The 11,818-nt window shown below is 41.6% G+C and overlaps 1 protein-coding gene across 2 annotated transcripts in view; it reads left to right on the forward strand.

Annotated features, from left to right (window-relative positions):
- The window catches only part of stxbp2 (syntaxin binding protein 2), a 97,104-nt gene that overhangs the window by 65,028 nt on the left and 20,258 nt on the right, over positions 1–11,818 (forward strand). For both annotated transcript variants that reach the window (XM_072248082.1, XM_072248083.1), the window contains 6 exons: positions 3,233–3,290; positions 4,340–4,405; positions 5,538–5,618; positions 7,399–7,537; positions 9,652–9,758; positions 11,424–11,522. In XM_072248082.1, the coding sequence (XP_072104183.1) occupies positions 3,233–3,290; positions 4,340–4,405; positions 5,538–5,618; positions 7,399–7,537; positions 9,652–9,758; positions 11,424–11,522 (550 nt within the window). The remainder of the gene's footprint in view (positions 1–3,232; positions 3,291–4,339; positions 4,406–5,537; positions 5,619–7,398; positions 7,538–9,651; positions 9,759–11,423; positions 11,523–11,818) is intronic.

Genomic DNA, 11,818 nt, shown 5'->3' on the forward strand with positions numbered 1-11,818 from the left:
TCAGATCATTGTCTTGTGGTATTATCCGACTTGTATTAACCTTCAGGTGATGGACTGCCACCCTGGTGATCTTCTGTAAAATGTCCTAATACAATTTTGAATTCATCGTTCCCTCAATGATTGCAAGCTGTCCAGGCCCTGAGACAGCGAAGCAGTCCCAAACCATGATGCTCATTCCACCATGATTCACAGTTGGGATGAGGTTTTGGTGTTGGTGTGCAGTGCCCTTTTTCCTCCAAACATAGCAGTGTGCATTTCTGCCAAAAGGTTCATCTTTTGTCTCATCTGTCCACAGAACATTGTCTCAGAAGCATAGTGGAACATCTATGTGGTCTTTTTCAAACTTGATGTGCAGCAATGTTTGTTTGTTTTGTTTTGGAGACCAGTGAATTCCTCCGTGGTGTCCTTCCATGAGCTCCATTCTTGTTCAGTGTTTTTCTTGTACTGAACACATAAGCAGAGAATTTTGAAAATTCTAGGTATTTCTGCAGATCTTTTGCTGTTACCCTTGGATTCTTTTCATCTCCTTCTGCATTGCACATTGTGCTCTTGGTGTGATCTTTGCAGGATGCCCACCCCTAGGGACAGTAGCAACAGCACTGACTTTCCTCCATTTGTAGACAATTTCTCTTACTGTGGACTGATGAACACTCAGATTCTTTAGAAATGCTTCTGTAGCCTTTTGCAGCTTCATGCATCTCGACAATTCATCTTCTAAGGTCCTCTGAAACTGTTTTGATCAAAGCATGATGCGCATAAACAGATCTTTCATGAGAAGAGCAGGCTCTGTCAGTAACCTGACTTCGTGTTTTTTTTTAAATATAAGGCAGGGGCACCTCTACAACCCACATCTCCAATCTCATCTCATCGATTGGAACACCCGACTCCAAATAGCTTTTGTAGAAGGCGTTACCCCAGAGGTTCATATACCTTTTTGAACCCAGACTGTGATTGTTTAAATGGTCTGCTCAGTAATGACAAGAAGTACAGTTGTTTGCGTTATTAGTTTAGGCAGATTGTGTTTGTCTATTATTGTGACTTTGATGAAGATCAGACCACATTTTATGTGTGATTAATGCAGAAGACCAGGTAATTGCAAAGGGTTCAAAAATTGTGAAATAAAACAATACTACAATTTTTCCAATATTTCCTGCTCTCATCCATTTTTGAGTTGCTTGGTTCATGCACAATAGGAAAGGAATTAGATATAAAATTACAAATCAATAATTCCCCAATCTAATTTCTCCTGAAATTAAAAAAAAACTACAGATGCTGGAATCTGATATAAAACAAAATTCAGGTCAGACAGCATCTGTGGAAGGAGAAACAGTTAATGTTCTAAATCTAAGTACCTCCATCAGAACATAGTGCTTCCTCCCTCAGTCTGTAAGGGATCCAGTGGAAATTGATAGTCTATTCCTTTTATGTCTGTAGATTAGAAGCTCTTAAAATTTGTTTTTGTTTCTTGCTAGCTGACTCCCTTAATCCCTCGGTACTCCTTAGCTGATTTCTGAAATTTTCGTAGACTTTAATGTTCTTATTTTTGGCAACATTATAAGATTTTCCTGTGGTCTAAACAGAATTTTTAAATTCTCTTGATAACCCAGAGGAAATGAGACTTTGTTTTCCATTTTAAGAGGATGAATTAATTCTTTAGTAGCACAATTGGAAGAGTATGGTTCGATTCCTGCCACTGTCTGTAAGGAGTTTATACTTTCTGTCCGTGGCATGTGGGCTTCCTTCAGGTGCTCCAATTTCCTGCCACTTTCTAGAAACATATGGTGTAGGGTTAGTAAGTGGGGACATGCTATGCTGGTGCTGGAAGCAGCGCAACACTTGTGGGCTACCCCCAGGCTGTGTTGGTCATTGACATAAACAATGCATTTCACTGTATGTTTCGATGTACATGTGACAAATTAGGCTAAAATTTTCATCTTCAAAAATGACTAGATTTAGAGGCTAGAAGGTAATCCCATAGCATTGTGTAATAACTGTTCAGTACAAAGACCACTTAAAATATATCGATGCAACACACATCAAAGTTGCTGGTGAACGCAGCAGGCCAGGCAGCATCTCTAGGAAGGGGTACAGTCGACGTTTCAGGCCGAGACCCTTTGTCAGGACTAACTGAAGGAAGAGTTAGTAAGAGATTTGAAAGTGGGAGGGGGAGATCCAAAATGATAGGAGAAGACAGGAGGAGGAGGGATGGCGCCAAGAGCTGGACAGGTGATTGGCAGAAGAGATATGAGAGGATCATGGGACAGGAGGCCCAGGGAGAAGGAAAAGGGGGAGGGGGGGGAAAAGCCCAGAGGATGGGCAAGGGGTATAGTCAGAGCAACAGAGGGAGAAAAAGGAGAGTGAGAGAAAGAATGTCTGTCATTCCCAGTGGCCACACATTTTAATTCCACATCCCAATCCCATTCCCATTCTGACATTTCTATCCATAGCCTCCTCTACTGTAAAGATGAAGCCACACTCAGGTTGGGGGAATAACACCTTATATTCCGTCTGGGTAGCCTCCAACCTGATGGCATGAACATTGACTTCTCTAACTTCCGCTAATGCCCCACCTCCCCCTCGTACCCAATCCGTTATTTATTTATATACACACATTCTTTCTCTCACTCTCCTTTTTCTCCCTCTGTCCCTCTGACTATATCCCTTGCCCATCCTCTGGTTTTTTCCCTCCCTCCCCCTTTTCCTTCTCCCTGGGCCTCCTGTCCCATGATCCTCTCATATCCCCTTTGCCAATCACCTGTCCAGCTCTTGGCTCCATCCCTCCCCCTCCTATCTTCTCCTATCAGTTTGGATCTCCCCCTCCCCCTCCCACTTTCAAATCTCTTACTAACTCTTCCTTCAGTTAGTCCTGATGAAGGGTCTCGGCCTGAAACATCGACTGTACCTCTTCCTAGAGATGCTGCCTGGCCTGCTGCGTTCAGCAGCAACTTTGATGTGTGCTGCTTGAATTTCCAGCATCTGCAGAATTTGTCGTGTTTGCATTTTTAAAATATATTTATAATATTTTTAAATCAATAATGATATTTCCTGGATGTCCTGTGAGTCAATTATTGCAACTCTTGAGATACAAATGTATTTGTGCAATGATCTCTTGATTTGTATTTAGATCCTGTGGGACTGCACTGCGAGTATAAATGTTCTGATGTACTGTCGATTGCTTAGTTCTGTCCAAGATTGTGCACTGACATACAGCTTGTGATATCCTCACATACAGGCAAGTGACAGAGTTATTGAAGACGTTCTGTGAAAGCAAGAGGATGACGACAGATAATGTGAGCCTCAGTTTCTTCAATGTTTATAGCAGATGCATAGCCTCTTGATATGAACCCCCACCTCTGCTCTCACACAGTGTAAATTTAAATTTAAAATCACTCTAACTCAGCTTGTTAGGAGAGAGTCAGAATTGGTGCAGTAATTTTTTTGATAATAACTTTGAAGGGAGCCACCAGCAAAAGAGGAAAGAACTATCCAGAGTAAGGACATTTTCATCAGCATGGATGACCGTAAGATCAGAGGAAATAGAAAGATTTTCTGGAAGTAAGTGGAAAATGGAATGGGTGGTGACTTTTTTGAGGTAAAAACAGTAACACACCCCTATTGGAGTAAGTGTTGCACATTCGTTTTATATGTTATCACTCCCCACTTTTGCATCAAAATGGAATATAATAACTAATCGTAAATGAAGAGGATTTGAACCTTTTTTTGCTGAGCTGCATCTATACCTTGTCATGAGATACATTAGTTGTATGCCCTTGATGTGTGTTTGTGACAGTAATCCTTAGTATCAGAATAATTTGAGGTTCATCTACAGATGAACAGGATTTGTATTACACACAGAAATTAAATATGAAAGATGAAGGACGTGCAACAAACCAATGTTGAGACATAAAGCATGCTAATAATAAATTTAAGTCCCAATGCTTCATTGTGTTTAACACACTCTTCAATCTGCTTTACCAATCGCAGTTAGTGAGTTTCTAGCACTTTCTAGAAATAGGAATATAACTTCCTCACCAACTTGTGAAAGCACTTGGCACAAGTCTGTAGGTGTTGGAGAAGCATCAAAGAAGTTAATAAAGAGTTTTGAGTCACTATGAAAGTCAGAGGAAATGCTCAGCAAGATCAACCACCCATCTACTAAAACTTCCCCTGGCCCTCTGGATTAATGAAAAGAATCCAATTCGGCCCATGTACCTAAAGGACTCATCAATAATTTAACATTACTGTTGAATCACGTGTGAGGGAAGGCCACAGGAGCCTCTGTGTTGAAGAGGGAATGTTGAAGTGGAACTGATTACAAAAGTACTTCTGTTTCTTTCAGGCAAATCTACGAGACCTTTCTCAAATACTGAAGAAAATGCCGCAATATCAAAAGGAACTCAGCAAAGTGAGTTTTCAGTTTTTCTTCTATTAATAGGAGCAAATGTACATCAAGCAATCTGTCATCTCAGCTAAATCCGGAATGAAAATATCCTGGATAGACAAACACAACGTCTGGAGAACTGTGCAGTTTTGGTCATCTTATCTAAGGAAGAATTTAGAAATGTAAAGGCATTTGAGACATTCCAAAGGAGATTCCCGAGGCTTATTCTTGGGATGAGAGGGTTATCTTATCACCAACAGCTAGGGAAATTTAGATCTATATTCTTTGGAGTTATGAAGGATGAGGGTGATTATATTGAAATATGCAAGATTATTGGAGGAACAGCACAGGGTAGATGTTGAGTCCTGATGAAGGGTCTCCACCCAAAATGTCTACTGTTTATTGCCCTCCATTAATGCTACCTGAGCTGGTGAGTTGCTGCAGCACTTTATGTTCAAGATTTTCAGCAACTGCAGGATCTCTTGTGTAAGTGCTGAGTTGTTTCCATGATTGAAAGAATCTTAAATGAGGGGACATAGTTACAAAATAAGGGGAACAGTCATTTAAAAGTGAAGTGCATAAGGACTTTTAAGTGATTGTCCAACTTTTAAATGTCATAAGAACACTTTCAACCTGTCCAGGTTACACTTTGAGAGATCGGATGTAAAAGGACAGTATTCTGTTAATGAGTAAGACCCTTAGCAGTGTTGTTATGCAGAGGGATCTTAAGGTCAAAGTCTATAGCTCCTTGAAAGTGGCTACATGGGGTGGTAGGATGGTAAAGTAAGCCATATTGCATGCTTGTCTTTACTTGTCAAGGAATTGTGTTCAAGAATCGGGAGTTAAAAGGTTTTAGTTAGGCTGCATCGGAAATATTGCATTCAGTTCTTGTCACCTCCGTTATAGGAGGAACGTTCAGGCTTTGGAGAGGGTACAGAAGAGGCTTATCAGAATGCTACCTAGATTAGAGGGCATAAGCTATAAGGAGAGATTGCATAAACTTTGGTTGTTTTCTCTGGAGCGGTGGAGGCTGAGGGGAGATTTTTATAAAGTTATGAGAGGCATAGTCAGTATCTTTTGCCTTTGTCCACCAACCCCATCCTGATGTTTTAGTTGTTTGCATCACCTTGACAGTAACAACCTCTTTCCCTTCCAGTACTCAATGCATTTACACCTGGTTGAGGACTGTATGAAGCACTTCAAAGGCACAGTGGAGAAGATGTGCAAAGTGGAACAGGTCAGATCATTGACAGCATGTGTTACTGGAGTTAATATTATTGATTCATTCTCAGCGACAATAATGGTACCAGATAAATTCATTCACTTTAACACTGAACTCACTCCACAACCTATAGACTAACTTTCAAGCACTCTACAGCTCATATCATCAGTATTTCATAGAAACATAGAAAACCTACAGCACAATACAGGCCCTTTGGCCCACAATGCTGTGCTGAACACGTACGTACTTTAGAAATTACCTAGGGTTACCCATAGCCCTCTATTTTTCTAAGCTCCATGTACCTATCCAGGAATCTCTTAAAAGATCCTATCGTATCCAGCTCCACCACCAGCTGCCCATTCCACGCACTCAGCATTCTCTGCGTGTTTAAAAAAAACTTACCCCTGACATCTGCTCTGTACCTACTTCCAAGCACCTTAAAACTACCCTCTCATTTTAGCTATTTCAGCCCTGGGAAAAAGCCTCTGACTATCCACACGATCAATGCCTCTCATCATCTTAAACATCTCTAGCAGGTCACCTCTCATCCTCCTTCGCTGCAAGGAGAAAAGGCCGATTTTGCTCAACCTGTTCTCATAAGGCATGCTCCCCAATCCAGACAACATCCTTGTAAATCTCCTCTGCACCCTTGTTATAGTTTCCACATCCTTCCTGTAGTGAGGTGACCAGAACTGAGCACAGTACTCCAAGTGGAGTCTGTCTAGGGTCCTGTATAGCTGTAACATTACCTCTCAGCTCTTAAACTCAATCCCACGGTTGATGAAGACCAATGCACTGTTTGCCGCTTTAACCACAGAGTCAACCTGTGCAGCAGCTTGGAGTGTCCTATGGACTCAGACCCCAAGATCTCTCTGATCCTCCACACTGCCAAGAGTGTTACCATTAATACTATCCGCTGTTGTCATATTTGACCTATCAAAATGAACCATCTCACACTTATCCGGGTCGAACTCCATCTGCCACTTCTCAGCCCAGTTTTGCATCCTATAAGTGTCCTTCTGTAATTTCTGACAGCCCTCCACACTGTCCACAACACCCCCAACCTTTGTGTCATCAGCAAATTTATTAACCCATCCCTCCACTTCCTCATCCAGCTCATTTATAAAAATCACGAAGAGAAGGGGTCCCAAAACAGATCCCTGAGGCACACCACTGGTCACCGACCTCCATGCAGAATATGACCCATCTACAACCACTCTTTGCCTTCTGTGCATTCTTTGCATTCTGGATCCACAAAGCAAGGTTTCCCTGGATCCCGTACCTCCTTACTTTCTCAATAAGCCTTGAATGGGGTACCTTATCAAATGCCTTGGTGAAATCCATATGCACTACATCTACTGCTCTATCTTCATCAACATGTTTAGTCACATCCTCGTAAAAAGTTCAATCAGACTCGTAAGGCACAATCTGCCTTTAACGAAGCATTATGCATTTACTTTTTTAAATTTATTATTGGCACAATTTATCATCTTTTGCACATTGGATGTTTGTCGGTCTTTGTTTATGGGGTATTAAATAAATTATATTGTATTTCTTTATTTTCCTGTAAATACCTGCAAGAAAATGAATCTCGGGGTAGTTGATGTGTGGTGACATATACATACTTTGATAATTTATTTTGACTTTGAAAGGACAGATCAAAATGACTTCAAAGGAGCTTAGAATCAGTCATAAACTAGGAAATACATTAAAGTTTTCTTTGCAGTTGTTCTGTGTAATTAAACAGAATATTCAAAGACAAGATTAATGCAATATCTCTGTGGTTTATAAACAGGACCTTGCAATGGGGACGGACTCGGAGGGAGAGAAAGTCAAAGATCCAATGAAGATAATTGTGCCGATTTTACTTGATATAAACATTAAATCCTATGACAAGATCAGGATTATCCTTCTGTATATCTTCCTCAAAAATGGTGCAGTATTTTTTTTCCAAAAAATATTCATTTATTCTTACATTCAGACTTAATTGCAGGGTATAAAGCAGGGTTCTACAAAGATCCCATTTATAGAATGGCACAAAACTAAGCTTAGATTTGTAGAAAGTATTGGTAGAAAGATTAGTGGAGTGATGGTCATTTATTTTTCACCCATTGAGTGCCAGGGACCGGGAACTTGAGTCTGTAGCAAAGTGGTTAACGTATCACTTTGGTGTGATATTTCTCTCATGCTGCTTTGTTTGAGATTCAGTGAGAGAATGACATAAGGTAGTTGCTGGGCTGTGCCATGTTGGCAAGTGTTGTCCTCGGTGAAGTGATTTGACATTACACCTTCTGGACCAGGATTCCAGTTTAAATTCTAGGCATCCCAGCCTGATTTTGCAATGCAAGAGAAAGTTACAAATGTTATTTTGTTTTGATATTATTTAAACTTCCATTAATCTGGTAACATTTATCTCTGGATTTCCCAAGGCATTTTACAACCACTGAAATATTTTTGAAATGTAGTCATTGCTCACGTGCAAGTTGTACAGGAAGCTCCCACAAAGCAGGATATGATTTTTTTTAAAGTAACAGGTGGTCTCGTAGTGTTGATTAGAGATGCCAGGGGTAACCAGCTTCACAGCACTTCAGAACTTTCTAAGATTGTTATAGTCGGGGTCCCACTACCTATTAAATGCTCTCAGTGGTGTGTGTCTCAAGTAGCCTCTGTTAACTAAGTCCAACTCCTGGACTTCATATGTGGCTTAGCTACTAAGCCCAGTACAACCATTTCTACAGACAGGAGAAGGGGCAAAGGTGGGTCCCTTTAAAACCATTCACTTCGGGTAGATGGTGCTTGTCAGCTGTAGTTGGCAACTCACCTAGGAGAAGAGGATCTCTGATCTCAAACCTCCGCTGCCTTACAGCTATGCCCATTTATGAGGAAAGCTTCAGGAGTAAACTCCAAGGAAAAATCCAGAGCTGGAGTTTCTAAGTTGAGTTCCATGCTGACTGGCGACTCCTGTGATACCACTGGTGCCAAGCTATCGGTCTCTACCATTACTTTGGATTCATCGGCTGTGTGGAGAGAGGGAGCGCTGTTTGGGAACAGCTTGCTGTCCATACCATACTGTCCTAGCTGGTGTACTGGCTCGCATATCACATAGACAGCTAGGGCGCAACATCCATGGTCAACTCCTGACCAACGGAGGGCCTCATTGCACTTCAGAGGAGCCATTACTATTATTACACTCAGTTGACAAGATGGCACTTATCCAAAAGGTGTGCTCCCTCCAAACTGCCCTCAAATGTTAACATAGATCTTTGTACTCAGAATAAAGTCTTGTTATAGAACCAAAGTAATAATGTTTCACAAGTACAAGAGGTTCTGAATATGCTGGAAATCTAGAGCAACACACACAAAATGCTGGAGGAACTCAGCAAGTCAGGCACTGTGGGTGAGGTCCATGACTGCCTCTGCTGCCGTGATGAGGCCAAACTCAGGTTGAAGGAGCAGCACCTCATATTCCATCAAGGTATTCTCCAACCTGATAGCATGATCATCGATTCCTCCAACTTGTATTAATTTCTCCTCCCTCCTCTCTTGTTCCATTCCCCTTTTTGTTTACCTTCTCACCTACCCACCTCTCTGTCTGTTTCCTCCCCTTCCCCCCTCCTTCCCTTTCTCCCATGGTTTACTGTCCTCTCCTGTTAGAATCCTCCTTCAGCCCTTTACCTCTTCTACTAATCACCATCCAGCAACTTTCTTTACAATCCTCCCCCACACATCCTTTCCCCATCACTTGGTATCACCTATCATCTGCCAGTTTGTAGTCCTTCCCTTGTCCTTTCTCTCTTCCCCCCACCCCCAACCACACACCTACCCACCTTGTTCTGGCTTTTCCAGGCCTGATAAAGGGTCTTCTCAGCCCAAAATGTCAACTGTTTATTCCCCTCCATAGATGCTGCCCGACCTGCCGAGTTTCTCCAGCATTTTCTGTGTGTTGCTGAATAACGTTGTGTGTTACGCCATAGTGGGTACTTAATTGTATAATTCCTGTAATCAATTGTATAATTCCTGGAAGTGAACTTGGTCTTTGGTTTTTCAGGGATCACGGAGGAGAACATCGCCAAACTTGTACAGCATGCAAATATCCAGGAAGACAGCAGTATCATCCATAATATTCAGAAGCTAGATACTACCATCATAACTGAGGTACGTATTACCCAAATTGACTGTAGTTCACGTTTGTTTCCGGTCATAGTTACAATGACTGCAAACAAAATCTAGCTACTTGCCTCAAATTAAATTTTTGTTGTTTTTGTTCAATATGTTTTAGAAATATAATTGGGTGTGAGTTAACATTATCAAGTATAACTGATTTTTATTATTGTACATAGTGAAGTGATAATAGATACCACTGTCCAACTTTACACACATTCAGCTATATTTTGAGTACTTTTAGCTGTGTTTGCTAGTGTTGTGCTTCAAGATGGGACCTCTTCTGTTTTGTATTTGTATACATCAGGACATAATGCTGGAAACATTCAGCAGGCCAGGCAGCATCTGTGGAGAGAGAAATAGAAGTTCATAGTTCACTTGGAAGACTTTTCAGCTTATTAAAAGGGTCTTTGATGTGACAAGGAACAGTACAGCACATACGGGCCCTTACAACATTGTGCCAACTTTTTAACCTACTCTAAGATCAATCTATTCCTTCCCTCCCACATAACACCCCATTTTTCCATTTACATCCATGTGCCTATCTAAGAGTCTTATTAAATGCCTCTAATGTATCTGCCTCTGCTACTACTGGCAAAACGTTCAATGCACCCACCACTGTGTATAAATATTTAAAAAAAACACCTCTGGCATCTGCCCCTATTCTTTCCTCTAATCTCCTTCAAATTATGCCCCCTTGGAAAAAGGCACAGGTTATCCACTCTACCCTGTACACCTCCAAGTCATTAATCTGTGATGTTTCAGTTACTTCTGGAAATTGGGGAAGAAGTAGATGAAACATTGAGTAACTTTAGTTTGGAGAATACAGGAACAAGAACTAAGATTTCTCCTGGTAAGAGTGGAGATGAGTAATGCACAGGTCATCTTTGATAATGGAAAAGAATTTGGAGCTCTTAACCACAAGTGATTCTGTAGATGCTGAAAATCCAGAGCAACAGACAATACTGGAGCAACTCAACAGGTCAGGGCAGCGTCTGGAGGAGAATAAGCCATTAGTGTTTCGTGCCAAGACCCTTCATCAGGACTGGAAAGACTGGGGGGAGGGGTGGGAAAGCCAGAATAAGTCAGGAGGGGAGGAAGGAGTACAAGCTGGCAGGTGATAGGTGAGACCAGATGAGGGAGGAGGTGAGTGGGTGGCAGAGGGTGTATGATGTGAGAAGCTGGGAGGTGATAAGTGGAAAAGGTAAAGGGCTGAAGAAGAAGGGATTTGATAGGAGGTGGTGCACCAGAGGGAAGTGACAGGCAGTTGAGAAGAAGAGAAGGAAGGGGTAAGGAGGAGTCAGAATGGGGAATGGAAAAATAGAGAAGGAGAGAAATTACTGGAGCACTGCATCTTTGCTTGATCAAGACTTTAGATACTGAAGAGTCTGATGAAAATCACTCTTCATTGATTTGGGAATAGAAAAGACTCCCTGGTTGGAGAAATCTAAATAAGGTAACAATTCATGCATGTGTGTTCCTTTCACTGTGAGCGTACCTCTTCAGCAAGATAGAGACACTAGAAAGGCTGCAGAATGGAGCAACACACAAAAATGCTGAAAGAACTCAGCACAATGATGTGTTTTTTAGATATGTTAAAAAGATATGAAATGCTGATCTGCTGAAATTAGATAATATCTTTTTTAACTTCACTTTCAGACTGGATCACCATCAAAGTCAAAAGTGGAAAGAAAAGTAAGAACAGAGTCAACGTACCAGCTCTCCAGGTGGACACCAGTCATTAAAGATATTATGGAGGTATGGTGACACTGGAAACTGCAAATGTTGCAGTCTGGAGCAAACAAAGCAAACTGCTGGGGGAGCTCGGGTAGCATTTGAAGGGGAAAGTGGACAGTTAATAATTTGGATCAGGACCCTTTAACTGGACTAAAAGGGTATAGGAGAGTTGCCCAATATGAGGTGAGGGGAATGGGTGGGGCAGATGCTGACAAGCATCAGGTGGATCCTGGTGATGAGGGGTGATGGGCAGATGAAGGAGGGGAGAGTGGAAACAGTGACTTCTTTCAGTCCAGATGAAGGGTCTCAACCCAAAA

This window comes from Mobula birostris, chromosome 32, assembly GCF_030028105.1.
Source record: "Mobula birostris isolate sMobBir1 chromosome 32, sMobBir1.hap1, whole genome shotgun sequence".
In the NCBI taxonomy this organism is placed as follows: Eukaryota; Metazoa; Chordata; class Chondrichthyes; order Myliobatiformes; family Myliobatidae; genus Mobula; species Mobula birostris.